The 20,846-nt window shown below is 39.3% G+C and overlaps 1 protein-coding gene across 1 annotated transcript in view; it reads right to left on the bottom strand.

Annotated features, from left to right (window-relative positions):
- Positions 1-128: 128 nt before the first annotated feature.
- The window catches only part of LOC21395138 (gibberellin 2-beta-dioxygenase 8), a 21,850-nt gene continuing 1,132 nt past the window's right edge, over positions 129-20,846 (bottom strand). The window contains exons 2-4 of the mRNA XM_010107279.2: positions 18,749-19,248; positions 823-1,150; positions 129-470 (exon numbers count right to left, since the gene is read on the bottom strand). Coding sequence (XP_010105581.2) covers positions 243-470; positions 823-1,150; positions 18,749-19,206 — 1,014 coding nt within the window. The 5' untranslated portion in view covers positions 19,207-19,248 and the 3' untranslated portion in view covers positions 129-242. The remainder of the gene's footprint in view (positions 471-822; positions 1,151-18,748; positions 19,249-20,846) is intronic.

Here is a 20,846-nt window from a genome sequence, read left to right as displayed (position 1 = left end):
TTAGTGAGGGCTAAATATGTATTACTATACTAAATTTTTTATTTATGTATATATTTTTCAAAAAAACAAAATAGTTGAATGGAGGCTCATACTCGCACCAACTTAAAGTTGACTCCGTATCTGCATGTAAATTAAATAGAGTGAAATATAATTAGCTTATTTTTCACTACTAATTGGCTATGATTCATTGTTCTTTCACCGCTTTATTTTCGACATGCATTATTGTTGGGGTCATGTACTTTTCATAAAAGAAACCTTTGGAGCCCAACTTTCTCACCAATGTCTTGAACATCTTTTTTGTTTTGCTGTTTGTATTCTTTGAAGCTGAACTTCCTATAGATCCCTGGTTGGCTATAGCTTTCCACCATGGATTCATCAGATGGGCAAAAGAAATATGCAGCAGAGAACCTCTCAAATTGAGTAGCAACCACTTGGTGTCTGACACTTTTGTAAACTCCATTGCTTAAGGCCTAAATAGATATATCAAAACAGCACAATCATCATATTTGTTCAAGGGATTCTTCAAAATCAGGTAAGTTTTTCACCTATCTCTATAACTAGAATCAATTTTGTATCAAGTATTATGACCTAAATTTCAAAGGCAAATAAGGAAAATTGTTCCTTAAAAGAGAGAAAAAAAAAAAGGGCTAAATTGTATATTAGTTCCAAAAGGTATAACCCTTATATGAGTAGGATCTCATATGCCTAATGATGACTTTCAATGTAGATTTCCTTGATTATGATCAAAATATAAACAATAACATGTATATACAAATTAAAGAAGTAAACTACAAATTTTGTGATTGATCATTAATTACATACCTCAAATAAGTCTCCAATGTTAATAACAAGAGCTTCTGGATTAGGTTTTACGCGAAACCATCTTCCATCTTTGAGCAATTGCAGGCCTCCGATTTGGTCCTCGTACACGACAGAGAGGAAATCGGTATCGGTGTGAGGGATTAGTCCGAAGACCAGCTTAGAAGAAGAGTAAGGGCATGGAGGGTATCTGTTCATTCGAAGATAACTAGAGTTTGGAGGACAATTATCTTGGAAATAGGTGAATTGGACTCCAAGGTCTTGTGCTAGAATTTCAACTAAGGTTTTAACTAGATCTGATGCCGCTTTCGCAAATCTTTCCATTGTCAACCTGTTGATCCGAGCGTATTTAGTATAGATATAGAAAGATTATACACATGGCATGACAAATTAACGCCGGAGGCCGGGTCTATTGATTATGTGGGTTCAGATTGATAAATCATGTTATTGTAGTAGAATTACAAAATTAAACTGATTTAGAAATGTTGGTGCAAATTAACGGAAGAACACTTTGAATTGTGTTCATGAAAACATATCCACAAAAATACACATCTCCAGTATAATAGCACGCGTGTACAAATACAGTCACTGAGATGCACACACACACATAGACATATCTATATATTATCTGCATTGATCATGGTGAAAATCCCATTCAAACAGAGGGTTGAATGAAAGCCTGTTTGCTTTCAGAGGATACATAAGAAGTGGGAAAAAAAAAAGAAAGTGAAACAATCACATGATATCATATTTGCCGTCTTCAGTTATTATAATAATGCCTAGGATCTTTCTAGAGAGTACTGCTAATTTTTTCATTATCATCTCTTTATAAGTTAATGTTTCTTTTAAGTTGTTTAGTTACTTGATGATATTTGTTAACCCGAGATCTTACCTAGTACTTGTCCTAGGCCATTCTTCCGAGAAAATTGGAGATTCAACTTAATTAGCTTACACAAGCACTAACTAATTTGGAAAAATGCAACAAGAAGAGACACAGACGTCTAACGAAGAAACAAGAAGAGCAAGGTAGAGTACTACTAGCTGTATGGTATTGATCAGCCATTTCAGCCACATATATAAAAGGAAAGCAATGGTTATAGAAATATATATTTATTCTTACATACATATACATTTATATATGTATGTATGTATATGGTTATTAGCCAACAAGAATGAAGAGTTTAGCTAAACTAAGATAAAGCTATGAAGTTTAAGGGCTCGATTGGCTCACGGATTCGTATTGTGTGCTTCTGAAATTTTTTGGTTTGAACTGAAAATTCTGAGTCAATGTGGTTTAAATTTTGGTTCAAACTGACATTTAAAAGTTTGAACATGAAATAAAATATCACATTAGGGAACTGATGTTTGGTCAAAGAGTGCCAATCTAATTAGGATGTTTTGAGCCGCTTTGATATCAGTTATCCTCTTTCGTCATTTATATTAAAAAAAAATGATGTTTGGATAGTATAAGAATTGTGAGGGAATAAGAAATTGAGCTATAGTTTTACTACAGCAAACCGGTTCAAATTGTGTGAATTTAAGGGGGTCTAAGTTCTTCAAAACTGATTTCGAACAAATTCAAATATCACAACATGTTTCAAAACTATCTCAATTAATATACATCTAAATACCCGTTTGAATCCACGTGAACCCACAAAACGAACAAGCCTTGCACTTCAGGGTCTGAGAAAGCATATGGCATATGCGAAAGATGCCAAAATGTGACGGCCTAAAAACTTTAGGGCACTTACAGATGGCAACTCTGACAAGGCTTTCCAAACGGGTCGACCTTTTTTTTTTGGTTCACGTGGTACACGAATGGTGCCCAATGGTAGCTGCACAACTTGTATATCTTGACCTTTCTAGTGTTACTATTGACGAATAACAATTATGCGCATGCAGGCCCTTGTGACAAGGCATATCATTATGTAGTACTCTTTTGGATTTTTACAAGTGAATGATCACATTTATTCTCTGATCTCTCTCTCTCTCAATATATATATATATATATGTGTGTGTGTGTGTGTGTGTGTGTGTGTGTGTGTGTATAAGTGCAATACGATCGTTTCGTAAATGTACTCCATAATATATGTAGGCATATATGTGGAAATACGTAGCTACATACTTATAGGTTTTTTCGTATGTATACATACGTGTGAGGGAAAAAAACGCATGGAATATATATACATACATATATATATATATACATATACATACATATATATATATACATATACATACATATATATATATGTGGATGTGTAATGATTGATAGAGATATGATATACTACTTACAATTTTTGAATGGATAGTATGCCCCGTTCATTTCACTGATTTGAGTTTATAATTCGAGTTTTGTTATAGTAAAAAGCTCTCAAAAACAGTCACATTTAACTTTTTTGCTACAACAAAAACTCTCACATAAAGTCATATCTCACCTCAAATCAGCGAACTAAATGAGCTGTCAAGAAAATTCAAGGACTTCTTTGACTTGTTTGGTATAAGGGATAAGGATGTGATGATTAATTAATCAATGGTATCTTTTTACTTAAATTAATTTAGGGAATTTGGATAAGGAATGGATTGAGGGATTCAAAATCATACATAGAACCCCAATCTTGTTTAATTCTTATCTTCTTACCTCCCTTTTCAGGCCACTTCAGTTTCATAGAGGAAATAAGTTTGAGTTGTTAGTCTAGCTAGGAGGCATAGATCATTAGTCTATGTTTCCACCAAATAATAACATATTCTCTAAAATATTTCACCAAACCACAAATGCAGTTAAATTAAGCAAATAAACTTATCACATTTGTGTAACTAATGTTGACGGTAGAATTTTATCAACAAAAATACACCTGATTACCGTCTAGTAGTCGGTTGGATTACCGTCTAGTAGTCGGTTAGATTACCAGTTGACTCACGTCAAAATAACAACTTTATGTCCGATTAAATTCAATTAATAAAGTGCAATTGTTCGTGCATGTGCTTTATGGATTTCGCTTTAAGGTTTCTCAGAATATCAAAGGAACTAAAAGAAAGATAAGAACTCCAAGATTTATAGTGGTTCACTCTTAATGCAAGAGTTACATCCACTTTGAGAAAATTCCCTTTCTTTTTCTCTCTCTGTTTTTTTTTTTTTTACTACAAGAAGCTCAGTTCTCTCTTATGTTCGTATCAGTCCCCTCCTTTTCTCTCTTGTGCCATGCACCTTTTATCTCACACAGATTACATTGTGGAGTAAACTGAGGCGTGTGGTTACCCTGCAGTTACTCTTGAGTAGCCCACTATCCTACTCATCTAGGCTGTAGCCCTACAGTGCCTATCTGATTGTTCATCTACCTACTCTGCCAAGAATTACGGCTTTGTTGCTCCCCCATGATTTCCTATTAGCCTCTTTTGGGCAGCCAACATGCTGGTAATCATTTCTCTTGCCAATGGCTTTGTTTATACCCGCACGTTACCTAGGGATTTCTCTCTTGTCACCTCAGGGGATCTTCTCGGGATCTGGATCAGATAATTGATCGCATTGTCCTATCCATTTTTCACTTAGCCTGGATAGTAAGTTCAGACAGGGCCCTCGTCCTCGTCGATCCTTGCATAGGATTGACATCCTATAGGGATTTGAAACCATCTCCGTCTTAGCTATTCGGTGGACTGCCATTTTGGACAGTTTGAAAGAGTTGAACTTCAAAGTCTGAAAAGCAGATACTTCGACCGTCGGCGCCTTCTGGGGGAGGGGTCTTTGTTGACCCTTAAATGCTCTTGCGTAATGGCCACGTGGAGCCTATCTGTCGTTTGATGTGGCAAGTTAGATTTTCGCACATAACAGTTGCCCCCTAAGTCGAGGCTTTCCTTCAAACTGCCTAGAGCTTTAATGACGATGAGATTTACTCTTGTATTCTTACTTGCTTCGGTTGAAGGATCCTAACTCCAAACCTTATTTGTAATGATGGATCTGATGCCGAAGAGACCCCTTGGGCAGCATAACAGTCGCGTCAATTCAATCACTTTGCTGACGTCACCCTTTGTTTTAAACGGATAGACCTGGGCCATTGCATCACACCTTTTCAGTTTCCCACTCATTTTCTCACCGTTGGATCACGTCTCTACGTATTCACTGATGGATGCACAGTTATCTCATCTGATGGTTAGGAGTCGAGGGTTTTCCCCTTTATAAACAACTTCTCGGGTGAGCCTTAACCATTCATCATTTCTGAGCGACTGCCGAGACTCTACCCAAATTCTCCAGGCTTTTCTCTGGCCCTTTACCCACAAAACCGTGGTTCTCCGGTGATTTTTACTCCAAAACTGCAAATCTTCTTTACTCCCGGTTTTCTGGTAAGTTTCTCCCTTCTATTTCTTCTTCTTATTTCGTGTTGGCAGTGTGTTGGGGTTTATATCCCCTTTCCACATTTTACTTTGGTTTCGCTCTTGCTTGCGATGATTTTCCAAAGGAAATAGTTAGAAATAGCGAAATAGGGATGAAGAGGCTTTCCTTTGGTGTTTTTCGCGCTGTTCTGAACTAATTTTAGGAGTTTTGACTGAGTCTATGGAACTTTAAAGTCTGGGTTTCTGTTTGGTTTTCTGTGTTCGCTTGAATGGTCGTCGCTTTGTATGAGTCATCGGCGTCTTACCTTGTCTTAGGTTTTTAGTCTAAATTTAGGTGTTAGACTATTTAGGAGCTGGACCTTTTTTTCCTTCTCCCCTCTCAACTTATAGGATACTGACTTCAAATTTGTCCTTATAGTCATCGTAACCAAAAGGTCTAGCCATCGAGGGCGGTCGACGTCTGCGCCTCTTGTGAGGTCAGATAATTCCTCAGCTGCCGAATCCTCTATCTCAACTAGCAATAACCCAATGCTAAAGGAGATTAAAGAATATACCCTCAACCCCCGGGATGATGATGACAACATCGACCGCTTGTGGAAGGGAACGAGGCTGCCACGTCAAGTGCTTCCTCTGACACCTTAGAGGGGGGCGTGATGTCCAACCACAACGAGTGCTGGACAGGCGTTCCATTGACAACGATGGCAGTGGATCCAGAAAGGCGATCCTTCACGGTGGACAACATAGCGTCGAAGACTAGCAAGAGGGACATCGTCAAAGCCTATAAGGAAGGACGTATTAACGGACGATGGTTCGAGTACTTCCTCCCAGATCCCAATTCCACACGAGCCTTCCACCCCTGGGTTACCTGTCTGTGTACACCAGGGCTTTCATTACGAGGATGACTTTCTCTATCCACTATTTTGTAAAGGATCTCTACGAACTCCACGGCATCTCCCTCACACAGTTGGTGCCTAATTTTTGGTATTGTTTCACCGGCATGTGGGTTCGATGGGATAAGAAGTTCGACATGGAGCTGCCGATGGATGAGTTCCTTTATGTATATAAACTTTGCTAGCTCGCCAATTGTGATGGCTGGTATTTTTTAGATAGTAACGGGCGATCCAAGCCCATTTTAGGAAAATTGATAGAGGGGTTGCCCTCGTCGTCTCATACCTGGAAGTCGATGTTTTTTATGGTGAAGGGTATATCTCACAGTCACCCCGCGGATAAGCCCTTTAAACGTCGAAGGCTACAAACCTCATTCGGGGTATTAAGTAAGTGTCCCTTCTAGTATGCCTAAACTTAACTAAATCTTTTTGTAGACCGCCGAATCAAAGTTTTCCATGCAGTACCCCAAGAATGCCTTAAGCTTTTTGGGAACAGGAAGGCGAGGGTTGACGAAGCTTTCAGTCTCTCAGAAAGTGAGCTGCATATTAGTGCTCTCTTTTGACACGGGAGAACTTTAGAGAGTCAGACCTCCTGCTTTCATTTCTAGACCCCCACTAACCTTACCGCTAGAGGTTAGTACCATTTCAATGTTTAGCTTCGTCCGTTTAGAGCTGTCATCTATCCCTGCACTTATTTTCTTAATTGTCTTGCAGAAATAAAGATCCTCCAATTTCATGTCCCTCGCAAGAAGGGACTTTCAAGGAAAGAGAAGAAGTCTCAGGAAAGGTCCGGTGTCTTCGCTTTTTCTAAACTGACGAAGGCACCTTTGGCGGTGGAGCCTGAACCAACCCCGGAGGCGCTGAGGCCGAAGAAGCTTCGGTGAATGTGTGTATTGGTAGCGGAGGCGGCGCCAGTACCGGTAGTTGAAATACCGAATGCCCCATAGGGTCCTCTGTCTGGGGATCGTTTTATGCTCTCTAAAGAGAAGGTTTTGGACCTTAACTTCATTGTCCCCAATGTTTCTAATGCTCAGATCGAGGTAACACTGGACCTTCTGGCTTGATTCTCCATCGTCTGCCAAGCCCTATACAAATCATGAGGGATATGACCGAGGAGGAGTTTGCAAGCAGACCGAGGAGGCCAAGGACAAGTACCTCCATGAAGGCAGGCATGAGGGATATGACATGGGCAAAAAGGAAGAAGTTATTGAGTACTTAGCCTCCGAGGAGTTTGCCCAGCAATGTGAGGAGATCGCCGCTAAGCCCATCAAGGACTACAAGTCTTCTGACGAGCTATACAACATGCGAGCTGGCGATATGGCGTATGTTGGAGAACAACTTGTTGCTAGGATCCACAAGCACATTCTTGGCCTTAATCTGGATTTCCTTTACGACCTTCCTACTAACGATGAGGTTTCTCTTGGGAGCGATGAGGGCAGCGATGGTTGTGGAGACGCCGAGAGGGCAGTTGGTGGCGAAGACGGCAGAGGCGACAATGCTTAAGGGATCGGGGGCTGATTTTTCTTCTCTTTTCTTTTCTTGTTTTTGTAATGTTGAGACAATGGGTTGTCAGCCCAATTATAACATATTTTTTGTTAATCAAATGCACCTTTATTACTCCTATATGCCTTTAATAAGTTCTCTTGTTGATGGCTGAATTTTTTTTCTTTGTAGAATTTCTTTTTTGCTACTTGCTTGTCTGTTTCTAGTCTGTTTTTTTTTTTTCAGCCTTACCTCATTGGGGCTTTAAGTAGTAAAAATTTCTCAAGTATGATGACCTCGCCTCCCTAGAGGATTCAACGGTCTAAGTCATCTTGGACTTAGAACCCTTATTGCCACTTGAGGCTTTAGACTAAGTAGATTTTCTATCTGCTAAGTGCTACTGCCTCTCCTCCTTGGAAGATTCAGCCATATAAGCTCTTTAAACTTATCTTTGTCGATTTTTCGAATGCGTTGAGCGTAGATCATAGGTCCTTTTCGCGTAGTGGCCCGTAGACCCTTCCATGCCCCCCATGTCTGGTTAAAAACTTTGCTTTTTAGGCAGATATGTTATAATAGGGTATGTATCTTTGAGGTATTGTTGAATATAAGTAGAATAATCATTACATGATTAAACCTCTGCTTTATTTATCATGTGAAATACGAAAACAACACAACCAAGAATAATCAAAATAATCAAATGAACATTAATTCATTGGTAATACAATTTCAGTTGTTCAGCATTCCACGGATGTTGAATTTTTCTATCAGCGAACCTTTCCAAAATGTAAGTTTCTAGGCGCAACATCTCCCTTATGCGGTAGGGTCATTCCTATGTTGGGCCAAGACAATCACCAGTGTTTTTAAGTTTGGTACTTTGAGTAACCCCTTTTAAGACCAAGTCCCCTGGGACAAACCTTCCCTGCTTTACTTTCTCATTGTAATACCGTGTTGTCCTTTACTGGTATGCGGCAAGTTGAAGTTAGGAGTCGAGCCTTCTTTCTTCTAATAAATCATGTTCTCCATTCATTACCTCGACGTTTGTACTTTCATCGTAAGCTATTATCCTAAGGGTCGGTGTTTCAATCTTCACCGGGAGAACTGCTTCAACTCCATAAGTCATAGAGAACGGAGTTTTCCCCATAGTAGTTCGGCTCATTGTTCTATAAGCCCATAGAACTTTTAGGAGCTTTTCCGCCCACTTTTCTTTTAGATCATCGAGTTTCTTTTTCAGAGTATACTTGAGGATTTTATTAAAAGCTTTGACTTGACCGTTTGATTGAGGATGGATTGGCGCCGAGAAGTCCTTTTGAATGTCTAGATCATCACAGAATTTCCTTGTAGCGGCATTGTCAAATTGCTTTCAATTATCAGAGATGAGTGAATGCAAGACTCCAAACATGCATGCGATGTTGTTCCAGATGAAACTTGTATAGGCAACTTTTGTGGTCGTGGTGAGAGCTTTTTCTTCGGCCTACTTGGTGTAGTAGTCTACAGCGACGATGGCAAATTTGAAACCTCCTAGTGCGAGATGCAAATTTCTGATCAAGTCGATCCCCTATTTGGCAAAAGGCCATTGGCTAAGAATGGAAGTTAGGTTCTCTAGGGGCGCTCTAAGAATTGTAGCATAACGTTGGCACTTATCGCAACACCGAATGTACTGGTACGCTCCTTTTTAAGCGTAGGCCAATAGTACCCCTACCTCAAAACCTTAAGAGCTAAAGATTGCCCCTAGTGTGATTACCACACACTCCTGCATGGATCTCCCGGAGGACTTCTTTAGCTTTGTCGTTGTCTAAGCATCGTTGCAGGGGCGTCGAATAGACTCATCGATATAGTTAACCGTCATACATCAAGTACCTCGCAGCTCTATACTTGATCCTTCTAGCATCATCCCTATTATCTGGAAATTATGCATCCATTAGATACTTGATGATCGGGGTCACTTAGTTTTCCACCCTCTGAGTTATCAGGATCTCTTTCATCTCTTCCTCGATGGATGGTCGTTCTAACTCTTCTATGGGGACGACCCCCAACAATTCTGAGTCCGTAGAGGAGGCTAATTTTGCCAGAGCATCGGTGTTGGAGTTTTCAGCTCGTGGGACCTGTTGTATCTCATAACTTCTTAATTTCGAAAGCTCCTCATTGACCTTCCTTAGATATGCCCCCATCTTTTCTCCATGTACTTGATATTCCTCCTTAACTTGGTTCACCACTAACTGGGAGTCACTATGGACTACAATGTCTTCAGCCTTCAAATGGTTTGCCAACTGTAGGACTGCGATCAACGTTTCATATTCTGCCTCAGTGTTTGATACTTTCAATTTGAAGCGTATTGCTGACGTGATCTTGTAGCCTTCTGGGCTTATCAGAATTATGGCTATGTCTGATCCATTTTCGCTCGTGGACTCATCCAAATAAAGTTTCCACTTTACCTCTTTCTTGCTCTCATCGTTCTCTGTTGTGGCTGGCCTGCGAGAGAACTCCGTCATGAATTTGGCCAGGGATTGACCTTTTATTGCTACCCTCGGCATGTATTCAATGTCGAATTAAATTAGCTCTACTAACCACTTTAGGAGTCGACCGGATGTCTTACGCTTCTGTAGTACTTGCCTTAAGGGATGGATCGTCAGTACCTTTATTGCGTAGGCCTAGAAGTAGTGACGAAACTTTCTTGACGCCACCATCAAGGTGAGCGCCAACTTTTCCATCTTCGGGATTCTGGTCTCTGTATCTAGAAGTCACATGCTCACATAATAAACTGGCAGTTGGGTCCTCCCTTCTTCCCTGACAAGCACAGAGCTGATAGCATGCTCCAAAACGAAGAGGTGGAGGCTTAACTTCTCCCCAGGAATTGGCTTTAATTGGTTTTCCCAAGTGTTCCTTCAATTTTTAGAAAGATTCCTCACAGTACAGAGTCCATTCAAACTACTTACTGCCTTTAAGGGTATCACAGAAAAGATACACTTCTCTGTTGCCTTTGAGAGGAATCTATTTAAGGCGGTGACGCATCCCATGAGCTTTTACACCTCCTTGGGTTTGGTAGGCGACATCATGTCTTGTACGACTTTTATTTTATCTGGGTTGGCTTCTACCCCCTGTCGCTAACCATGAGCCTACTCTAAACTTGCACTTCAGGGGATTTAACTTTATGTGGTATTCTCTCAAAATGTCGAACATTTCCCCCTAGTCTGTCACATGTTGTTTTGCCTTGACGTTATTTACGAGCATGTCATAAACATAGAACTCTATTGTTTTCCCAATTTGTTTGGCAAACATTTTGTTAACTAACCTCTGATAAGTAGCCCATGCATTCTTTAAATCAAAAGGCATCACCAAACAGCAGTAGAGCCCCCGGTCAGTTATGAAGGACATGTGTTCCTCATCACCTCAGCGCATGGGGATCTGGTTGTAGCTTGAGTACACATCCATAAAGCTCAACAATTCGCGCCCAGAAGTGGCGTCAACCAAATAATCTATTTGTGGTAGAGGAAAACTATCCTTCGGGCAGACTTTGTTGAGGTCGTTAAAATCAATGTACGTTCTCCACTTTCATTGGGCTTTATTACTAGGACTGGGTTCGAAATCCATCCTGGATAATGGGTTTCCTTAATGAAGTTATTCTTAATCAGTTTATCAACTTCCTATTTCAAGGCTTCATACCTATCTGGGTTCATTGGTTGGCGTTTTTGGCGTTTTGAGGGATATGAGGGATCGACGTTCAAACAGTAACACATTACTTCGGGGTCAATCCCTTCCATGTCATCATGTGGCCATGCGAACATGTCCAAGTTCTCCTTTAGGAACCTTCCCAATTCTTCCTTTAGTGCAAGAAATAAAGCTAAACCAATTCTCAGTACCCTCATCAAATCCCTTTTGTCTACCGACAGTTCCTCAAGTTGTTCCACTAGTTACGTCCCCGTGATCTCGTCCTCAACCCGCGGGTCAATATCCTCGTCAACCGATCCTTAGCTAACCATTCTTATCTCAAGCCTCTTGAGGTCGTCGTATGTGCGTACCGTGTCTGAGTATGCAACCCTTGACTCGTACTTGTTGCTTTTCATTTCACCCATACTGTTTGGGGTTGGGAATTTGATTTTCTGGTGGTAAATTGAGGTGATGACTTTTAGGGCTTGGAGAGTCAGTCGTCCTATCACCGCATTGTATTATGACGCTCCTGGAGCCGCCACAAAATTGGCCATCACCGTAGCCTGTCGTGGTTTGTCCCCTACTATGACGGGTAACTTAATCATTCCTTGTGGAATAACCGAATCACCCGTAAACCCATATAGCAATCGAACTGTTTTCTCAAGGTGATCTTTAGGAATTCCCATCTTAGTCAGGCAGTCTAAGTACAAAATATCCACAGAGTTGCCATTATCTACAAGGATCTGAAAGACGGTGTGGTTCCCAATCATAGCTTCAACCACCAGTGCGTCGTTATGTAGGAAGTGCACCTTGCTGGCATCTTCTTCTATAAAGGCTACCTCTGATTCTGATATCCTTGGTGCCTTCGACGGTCTGGTGGATAAGAGATTCCAAAATTTCTCTTGATAGACCTACCTGGTGTCATGACTGATAAATTTATCAAAATTATTGTGTAGGATAAAATTTCCTGAAATCCTTTCTATTATCAATATGAATATTTTTATGATAAGTATTTGTGGATATAAATATGGAATAATAAGTTATAAGCTAAAGTTCAGAAATTTTTGAGGTATGATGCAGTTACCGATTTTCAGACTATATTTAAGAATGAGGTACGGAACACTACGTTAAACCCACAAGTGGGTAAACACATGAATGATAAGTTTAAGAAATAGAAAAAAATTAAAAAAACATCAATTCTAGGGTTTTCGAAACAATCGGAACGAAAAATAGAGCAAAAAGGGGTTCGGAAGGCCGAACCAGGAAAATTGGGGTTTTGATTGATTTGAGTTGACCAAGTCAAAATTTATTGAGCAAGAGTCAACCAAAACATCGCCCTCAAAAAGTTAGTCAAGAATGGTCAAGGTTGACTAAGTTGACCAACTGTTTGAAAAACGCAGATAAAACGCACACCAGACAGGAATTAAACGGAACAGAAATGAGTTAATTATTATGAATGGATGGCTAGGATTTAAAGTAATTAAATTGATGAGTGGCTGAGATGAGGACATGTGGAAAGCAAAAAAAAAGGGCTGCCGGCCAAGCTTGGTGGAGAAGTAAAGAAGAGATATTTTGGTAAAATTTTGTAAAAAAAGTCCCTAAAAATGCCAAAATTGCATTTTTAGCCCCCTCAATTTATGGTGGTCGGTTCTTAAAGGAAAGACACAAGAAAAATGCCTAATTATCATGCAAAAATAGAAAGTGACTAGCCAAGAGATAAGAGAGAAGAAAATTTTCACCAAAGTGAGGAAAAGTGAGATTTGAGTGAAAATCGACGAAGTTATCGAGGAATAGCATCTCCGAAGCTTGTTCTTCACTCTTTAAGGTGAGATTTCAAATTTTTCCTCTCATTTCTTCACTATGGCCGCATGTGGGATGTGGTAAAAAGCATGAAGAAAATTTCACGTAAGTATGGTGATTTGCTTATAATGGTTAAGGAACTTGAAATCTAGTGAACTAAGGATAAATTCTTGGTTATTGAACTTTTATTTCTAGCAATTCTTGATATAGAGAATTTTGATAGAAATATGGAGAAACCCTAGAACCATGATGATGTTGATGGTGTTTTTGAAAGAGAAAGGATATGGTTTTTGTTTGAAGGTGAAAACAATGGAAGCGAGCTAAAGTTAGCTCGGGAAACATAGAGAAATAGGCGAAACTCTGCCGAAATTTTATTTGTGCATTTGAACTAAAACCTGATTTCAAGAGGAATAAGGGATTAAAGTGTGAAAAGTAAGTCGATTAGATAATCGGTGATGTATAGAAACCGAACACAATGAGAATTTACAGTTTTTTACCAAAACTGATAATTATGCCCATGACTGAGGAAGGTGCATGGTTCTAGTACAAATTCTTGAGATATGAAATATTTTGGCATTGAATACCAAACATAAGGATTGTAGATCTTTTCGAATTAAATTTTAATGTAACTATTGATCTTAGATTTTGAATCTAACGATCGAAAATTTATGCAATAGGATTGGTTAACGATCGAAGTCAGAAAGCATCAAGTAAGATAAAGGACGCAACATTAGCGAAACTTCTGTGAGTACAATACTTTTTCTATATCTATATTATGAACAAGCTTACTTTTCTATGTTGCGCAAAAATTGTGCATATTATGAGTATCAGTAGTTTTTCTTGTCTACAACGTGAATAAATTTATTTCTCTATGTTGCTTAATCCGATCATATTGTAGACTAAATGTATGCTAGAATATGAAAGATGACTCCTGAATGTTAGATAAAATGTTATGCATGTATCTACAAGACTTAAGTAGCAGTAGAATTTTATTCTGTGAAAAAATATGTATCGGCGTCAAGTCGAAGTCAAGTTAAGAGAAAAAGTTAAACTTTAACGAAAAGTTAATCTCATGATAAATTGCTCAAAAATGCACAAAGTCATAAGATTTAACTAAAGTTACCATTTCAATGAGAAAATTGATATACGGTAAGAGACCAAACATCCTGTGTGTACCAGCCTTCGAAGGAAAGGTTATTATGAGACTAAAGAGACGAAACCGTGACTGAGCTAGATTGGTTAGCTACCCCACTCCTTACTGGTTATGCGCGATATGGTACAACGGGACAAGGCCCATAAGAAGTAAAAGACAAGAAAATGAAAAAATAAAAACCGTTCCATATAAAGGTGCGATATTTGTAAAGAAGAATGAGAAAAATGAGAAGAATGAGAAACACAATATGAAAGTCGTTCAGAACATGAAAATACAATGTGAATGACTAAAGTGAGACGAAAGCTAAACAAATTATGTAATGAAATAAAAAGAACATAAGACATACATGTCCTAGTAATACAGAGTGTCTTAAGATATATGACATGAATGCATATATGGGTATGTATAATTACTGCATCTATTATGACCTATTGTTACTTGTTGAAGGAAAGCTCATTAAGTTTGTTCGTGTTGTAGGAAGTACAGGCAAGGCACCGGCTCCCTGAAACTTGTTGCTGGGCATGTAGAGAGGATGTAGCAGTGGAGTGTGGGAAAGTGGGTAGTGGATGCATCACGTGTTTTGGAAACGTTGCTGAGCTTTATGTGTATAAATTAAATAATGTTTTATGAATATATATGAGTTATGTAATGAAAGTTGAGTTTACAAGACAATGAGGCTATGTATAACAACCTCTAGTTACAAGGTATGATTAATGTATCAAAATCCTACAGCATTAACGGAATGCTACCAAAATGCTACAACATTAAGACGTATGAATGGTTGAAAAAAAAATAGCCTGAATTTTTAAGAGGTTATAATTAGAAAGTAGTAGAGGATGAGTAATTATGAATGTAGGATGATGATCAAAAGTTATGGTTGTCACACTTGGCCTCATGAGCGTAATTCTTCTGGGATCTTTGTGAATCCCCTCTTATGTATGGGCCTCCATGGATCGTCTGTATTATTCTGACAAGCTTACGGTCGTTGTCACACTGACCATCATCCCGCCGATGCCTATCTTCCCTTTGCCTTTGGTTTCTTCATTCCGCCTGGAACTCTTAGAGTCTGCCTTTTCAGTTCAATCTCATCTTTTAGATCCGTTCTTAAATTAGTGTTGTGTCCAACTTCCCCGTGGAACTGACAATATTTATTCTGGTTCCTCCTGCTCGGATATGACATAATAGGCTCTGGTCGATGTAGAATGTTCCTCATACTAATATGATTGTACACTTCTTCTACTCCTACGGTTAGCTTATGGTAGCTATCGTACCGTTGGAATATAATGGACAAGGCCTTGGTGGTCCTCCTGTCTCGGCTTTTTGGTCTCAGACTGGTTAGACTTTGAGGCTGCTTGTTTGTCTTTGCCGCCATTACCTCGTCGCTTTCGATTATCTTGTTTCCCTTATGTCGATCCCTATTCCACTCTTTTATCTCTGTTAGACCAGTGCCCTGGGTCATTTGCCTCAGCTTCCTCTGCATTTATGAATCTATGTGCCATCGCCAAGAATTCTTAGTACGTAGAAGGCTGCTTGCGGTTAAGGTCACGCTTGAATAGGGAGTTCTTTTTCATGCTAGATAGAGCTCCTCTCAGTGCCTCCTTGTCGGTCATGTCCATTGTACCGGTGACCGCTTCTCCAAACCTAGCCAACCACTCTTTCAGCGATTCATTTGGCCTCTGGTAGACCATTGTTAAATTCTGCTTCGGGGGGATATACTTTTTCACCCTAATGAACTGCAAGGAGAAACCCTCCTTCAATTTATCCCAACTTGAAATCGAATTTAGCTTAAGCGTCCTGAACCATCAGCGGTCTGAGTCAGTCAGATGGTTGCGAAACGCTAGACACATTATTTCCTTGGAGTAGCCGTAGAGTAGCATATGTCCTGTATACAATTCTAAATTATCGTCGGGGTCCCCCCTTCAGTCATATGGAAGGATCAATGGTGCTTTGTACCTGTCAAAAAGCAACGGAGCCATTATCTCCGCAGTAAACAAGTGGTCATTTACTCTTTTTGGGGAGATGCCGACGTTGACCACTTCAACTACCTGTCCTAAATTCTTTTGTAAGGACTTACCTGGCATTTCACACCTTTCTCGGAGTAGCTGTGGAGCAGCATATGTCTCATATACAATTCTAAATGGTCGTCGGGGTCCTCATTTTCGTCATATGGAGGGATCGATGGTGCTTTGTACCTGTCGGGAAGCGACGGAACCATTATCTCCGCAGTAAACGGGTGGTCATGGAATCTGTCCGGGGCGATGTTGACGTTGACCACTTCAACTACCTGTCCCAAATTCTTTTGCAGGTGACTCACCTAGCGTTTCATGTCTTTCTCGACATCACCTGTCAGCTTTTCCTCTAAGCTCACCACGCGTTCCATAATGGCTTTTACCTCTGCCATTGAGATTGCTGAGTCAACCCCTTTTAAGGCTTCTGCCTTTCTAGCATTCAGCTTGTCTCTAAGATCGTCACCCCGCTGCACTGACCCTGAGTCTTCTGGGACATTACTGCCTTGGTTTCCTCTAAGTGGTGCCCTGAGGGACAACTCTAGGCCCTTCGTGTCCTCTTTTTCTTGGGCGCGACTCTTGGCGGTTTGCCGTCTGCTTCTCAGAGATTTGGACGGTCGAGGTCTCGGGTCATCTTCCCTTTGTTCTCACTCTCTCTAATCTCATCCAGTGCACTGCGCTGGTTACCAGCATTCTGGTTCCCGATGGCGGTGGCACGCAGTGGTCTCGGGGAGGCATCTTCAAGAAGAGGCAGTGAACTTCTCCCATCCATTCGCTCAATGGTGGCCACTAGGCCGCGAACCAGGTCAGTCAACGCGTTTAGCTAGGCCTGCATCTACGTTGTGTCAGGCTGAGGCACACCTGGGGTCGGGGCTTCGTCCATTGCCGGGGGTTGATTCCCCTCGTCGGGCTGATTTTTGCCCCTCCTTCCATTGGTGTGATTGGCATGGAGCATGGTGTTTTCCTTTGACCAGTTGCCTTGGTTACAGCGTTACTCCTTGTTCTTCTTGGAGGCTTGGTTGTTGATGAGCTCTCGGTGTATTGGAATTCTTCACATGCACAAACCAAAGATTCTGGGTTCGGTCCCCAATGGAGTCGCTAATTCTTGACGGTAGAATTTCATCAACGGAAATACACATGATTATCGTCTAGTAGTTGGTTGGATTACCGGTTAAGTCACGTCAAAATAACAGCTCTATGTCCGATAAATAAAGTGTAATTGTTCGTGCATGTGCTTTATGGATTTCGCTTTAAGGTTTCTCCGAATATCAAAGGAACTAAAAGAAAAGATAAGAACCCCAAGATTTATAGTGGTTCACTCTCAATGCAAGAGCTACGTCCACTTTGAGAAAGTTCCCTCTATTTTCCTTCTTTTTCTCTCTTTTTTTTATTACAAGAAGCTTGGTTCTCTCTTATGTTCGTATCGGCCCCCTTCTTTTCTCTCTTGTGCCATGCACCTTTTTTATCTCACACAGATTACATAGTGGAATAACCCGAGGCAAGTGGTTACCCTGCAGTTGCTCTCGAGTAGCCCACTGTCCTACTCATCTAGACTGCAGCCCTACAGTGCCTATCCGACTGTTCATCTACCTACTCTGCCGAAAATTATGGCTCTGTGGCTCCCCCGTGATTTCCTATTGGTCTATTTTGGGGGGCCAACTGGCCGGTAATCATTTCTCTGGCCAATGGCTTTGTTTATACCCACACGTTACCTAGGAATTTCTCTCTTGTCACCTCAGGGGGTCTTCTCGGGATCTAGGTCAGATAACTGATTGCGTTTGCCCTCTCGGCTTTTCACTTGGCTAGATAGCAAATCCAGACAGGGCCCTCGTCCTCGTCGATCTTTGCATGGGATTGACTGCCTACGGGGTTTTGGAACCATCTCCATCTTAGCTATTCGGTCGACTGCCATCGTTGACGCTTTGAAATAGCTGAACTTCAAAGTTTGAAAAGTAGATGCTTCGACCGTCGGCGCCTTCTAGGAGCGGGGTCTTTATTGACCCTTAAATGCTCTTATGTAATGGCTACGTGGAGCCTATCTATCGTCTGACGTGGCAAGATAGATTTTCGCACATAACAACTAATATTTATTTTTAATCAATATTCATAACACAAATACTTTATCATCTCATAGTAAAATACAACCACAAAAATTACTAGTGTGAGTGCATGATTTTTCCCTAACATATGTCAAAGTTTTATCTTATAAGAGAAAATATCAGACGGAATAGTGACTAAAACAAACTAAATAGTGACATAAAAAATTTACATATTTAAAACCATGAAAGAAATAGTTTAAAATTCACATTAACATAAATATAAGGTATGGCTTGGTTAGTTAAAATTCAGAAAGTTTGAAACAACAAACCAAACCAAATCACACCATGTGATGTGGTTTGAGCAGTTTTTATAATTAAGCGGTTATTTTACTCATCCCTGCTCCGATCTAATAAAAAACCTAGATTTTTTATTAGCTACCATGCATTGAAAACACATAATTCATATATGAATAAAAAGGTAACACAAAATATAATTAAACTCTTACTAGATACACACATGCCACACAATAAAATACACATACGTACGTACGTACATACATATATTTATATATATATTTATATATATACCTGAGATTGTTGCATTCAGTACTCCCACTCATTGCTGATGCATCCGTGATAGATATATGAACGGCTTCTGACCATGAGAGTTGTTTGAGACAAGTGGCCTTTGGATTACCCCACCGATAACTATTGGATGGTAAATTCAAAAAGTTACTTTGAATCTTCTTTTCAAAAGGTTGATTAAAGAGGTTCTTCTGCTCATATTCCAAGCTCTCAAGAACTTCCACTGAGATTCCATGATTGACAACTTGAAAGAAACCCCAATTGCTTGCAGCTTGAGCAATCTCATTGATGCACCTTTCTCTCTCTAGCTGGTCATGAGAACTTAGATGGCTAAGATTTATCAAAGGCAGATTACAATCCCCTACATAAATATCAAGCTTATGATCATCTTTCATTGTGTTGAGGGAGCTTTGTAAGACCAGGGTGTTGTAGGCCTCTTCGAATGGAGGTTCGGAATCCATGGATGGCGGGTAAGACGGCTAATTGAAATTAATAATTTAGCCCTGATCAGTAACAACAGTTCTATAAGAATTATGTTACAAAAAATAAAAATCGAATGAGCCTAATTTAATGCACTTTTTAGTGCTAATTGAAAGTCCCTGCCTGCCTGAAATTAAACTTGTACCAATATCTTGACTCCAAAAATGAACTAATTTCCTCTAATTTTGATGATAAATTTACTGTTTTTTTTAGACATTGTAAGTTTTTGTTTATTAAATTTTCTTGTTTGATTACGTACGACATACTCAATAAATAACGATATATATAACATATGAGGCTATATAGGTAAAGTTTTAAGTTTGACACTCGTACGTTCGGTAAATTTAGCTTTTTCGTTTTTCTATGTAATATCATTTATACATGTGTGTAAAGCAATCACTTTTTTAAATGTAATACTCAATGTTAAGTATTGGACTACGGTTTTTGAATATTACACTTAAACAAAATGAGTGTAACATACATAACGAACAATATTACATAGAAATATAAAAAATAGATATATTTATCAGACGGATCAGGCTACCGGCTTACTTAAGACATTTTCTGTATATATATGTGGGTGAAGTTACTATATATACATAAACGTAATGTACTTTCACCAAATATATATATATATATAAATATATATACACGTAATGTACAAGAACATGGTGGCTCGTGAAGTTGATACTATTTTAGTACGTGGAAATGAATAAATACATATATGCTACACACACACATACGTAATAAGCATGTGGACAAAGCTGACCTCTTTTGTTTTATGTTTGTGAATGGGCCTTACTGTTCAGAGTAATTTCAGTGTCAGCACCACTTTCGTCATCGGCTTACGAGAAAGTACACAGCTGTTTGGGCAATCATTTCGTAAGTAGGTTCAAACAAAAATAGTTTCAAACTTGTAGGCTTGAATCATGTGAGTTTTGAACTATAAATCATAAATTTTTTAGTTTGAACCAGGTCCAGCAAAACCCAAGAGGTATTGATATTGTTATACTTTTACCATCGATCGTCAAATTAGACGTTTTAACGTTTTCTTTTCATGAAAACATTATTTTACTTTCAATTTAATCCGCAAGTTGACTAAAGGTCCAGCCTAGTTTAAGCCACTTAATCGGCTAGTCTTGAGTGGCAAGCTCACTAATTAGTTGCATTACAGTTAGTTAGCTACTAATACAATTTGCTTAATTCCATTAGTCCTCTGCTAGTATTCACACGACAATGATTAACTAGCTATCTAGCTTATCAAGAAGTTTGTAAATAACACACCTAATTTCATCTTAATTAATATGTGGAAATAAAAAAATCTCCCACCTCAAATTTAGGGGGAAAAAAAATACGTAATGATTTTTTTAAGGCAACATGTACTACAAAACCTAACTAGTCTTGGTTTTCCTCACCTTTTACATGATCACTAACACTGTTGCTCAAACTGTGAAGCATATATATATATATATATATATATATATATATATATATATGCGTGTGTACATATTTGATCACATGAAAAACTACATGCGTGATTAATAAGGAAACCTCATAATATATAAATATATATTTATATACATATATATATATATATATGTGTGTGTGTGTGTGTGTGTGT

This window comes from Morus notabilis, unplaced genomic scaffold (genome assembly GCF_000414095.1).
Source record: "Morus notabilis unplaced genomic scaffold, ASM41409v2 Scaffold574, whole genome shotgun sequence".
Taxonomy (NCBI): Eukaryota; Viridiplantae; Streptophyta; class Magnoliopsida; order Rosales; family Moraceae; genus Morus; species Morus notabilis.
Note: the sequence above shows the minus strand (reverse complement) of the source record. Positions and strands in the feature narration are given on the sequence as shown.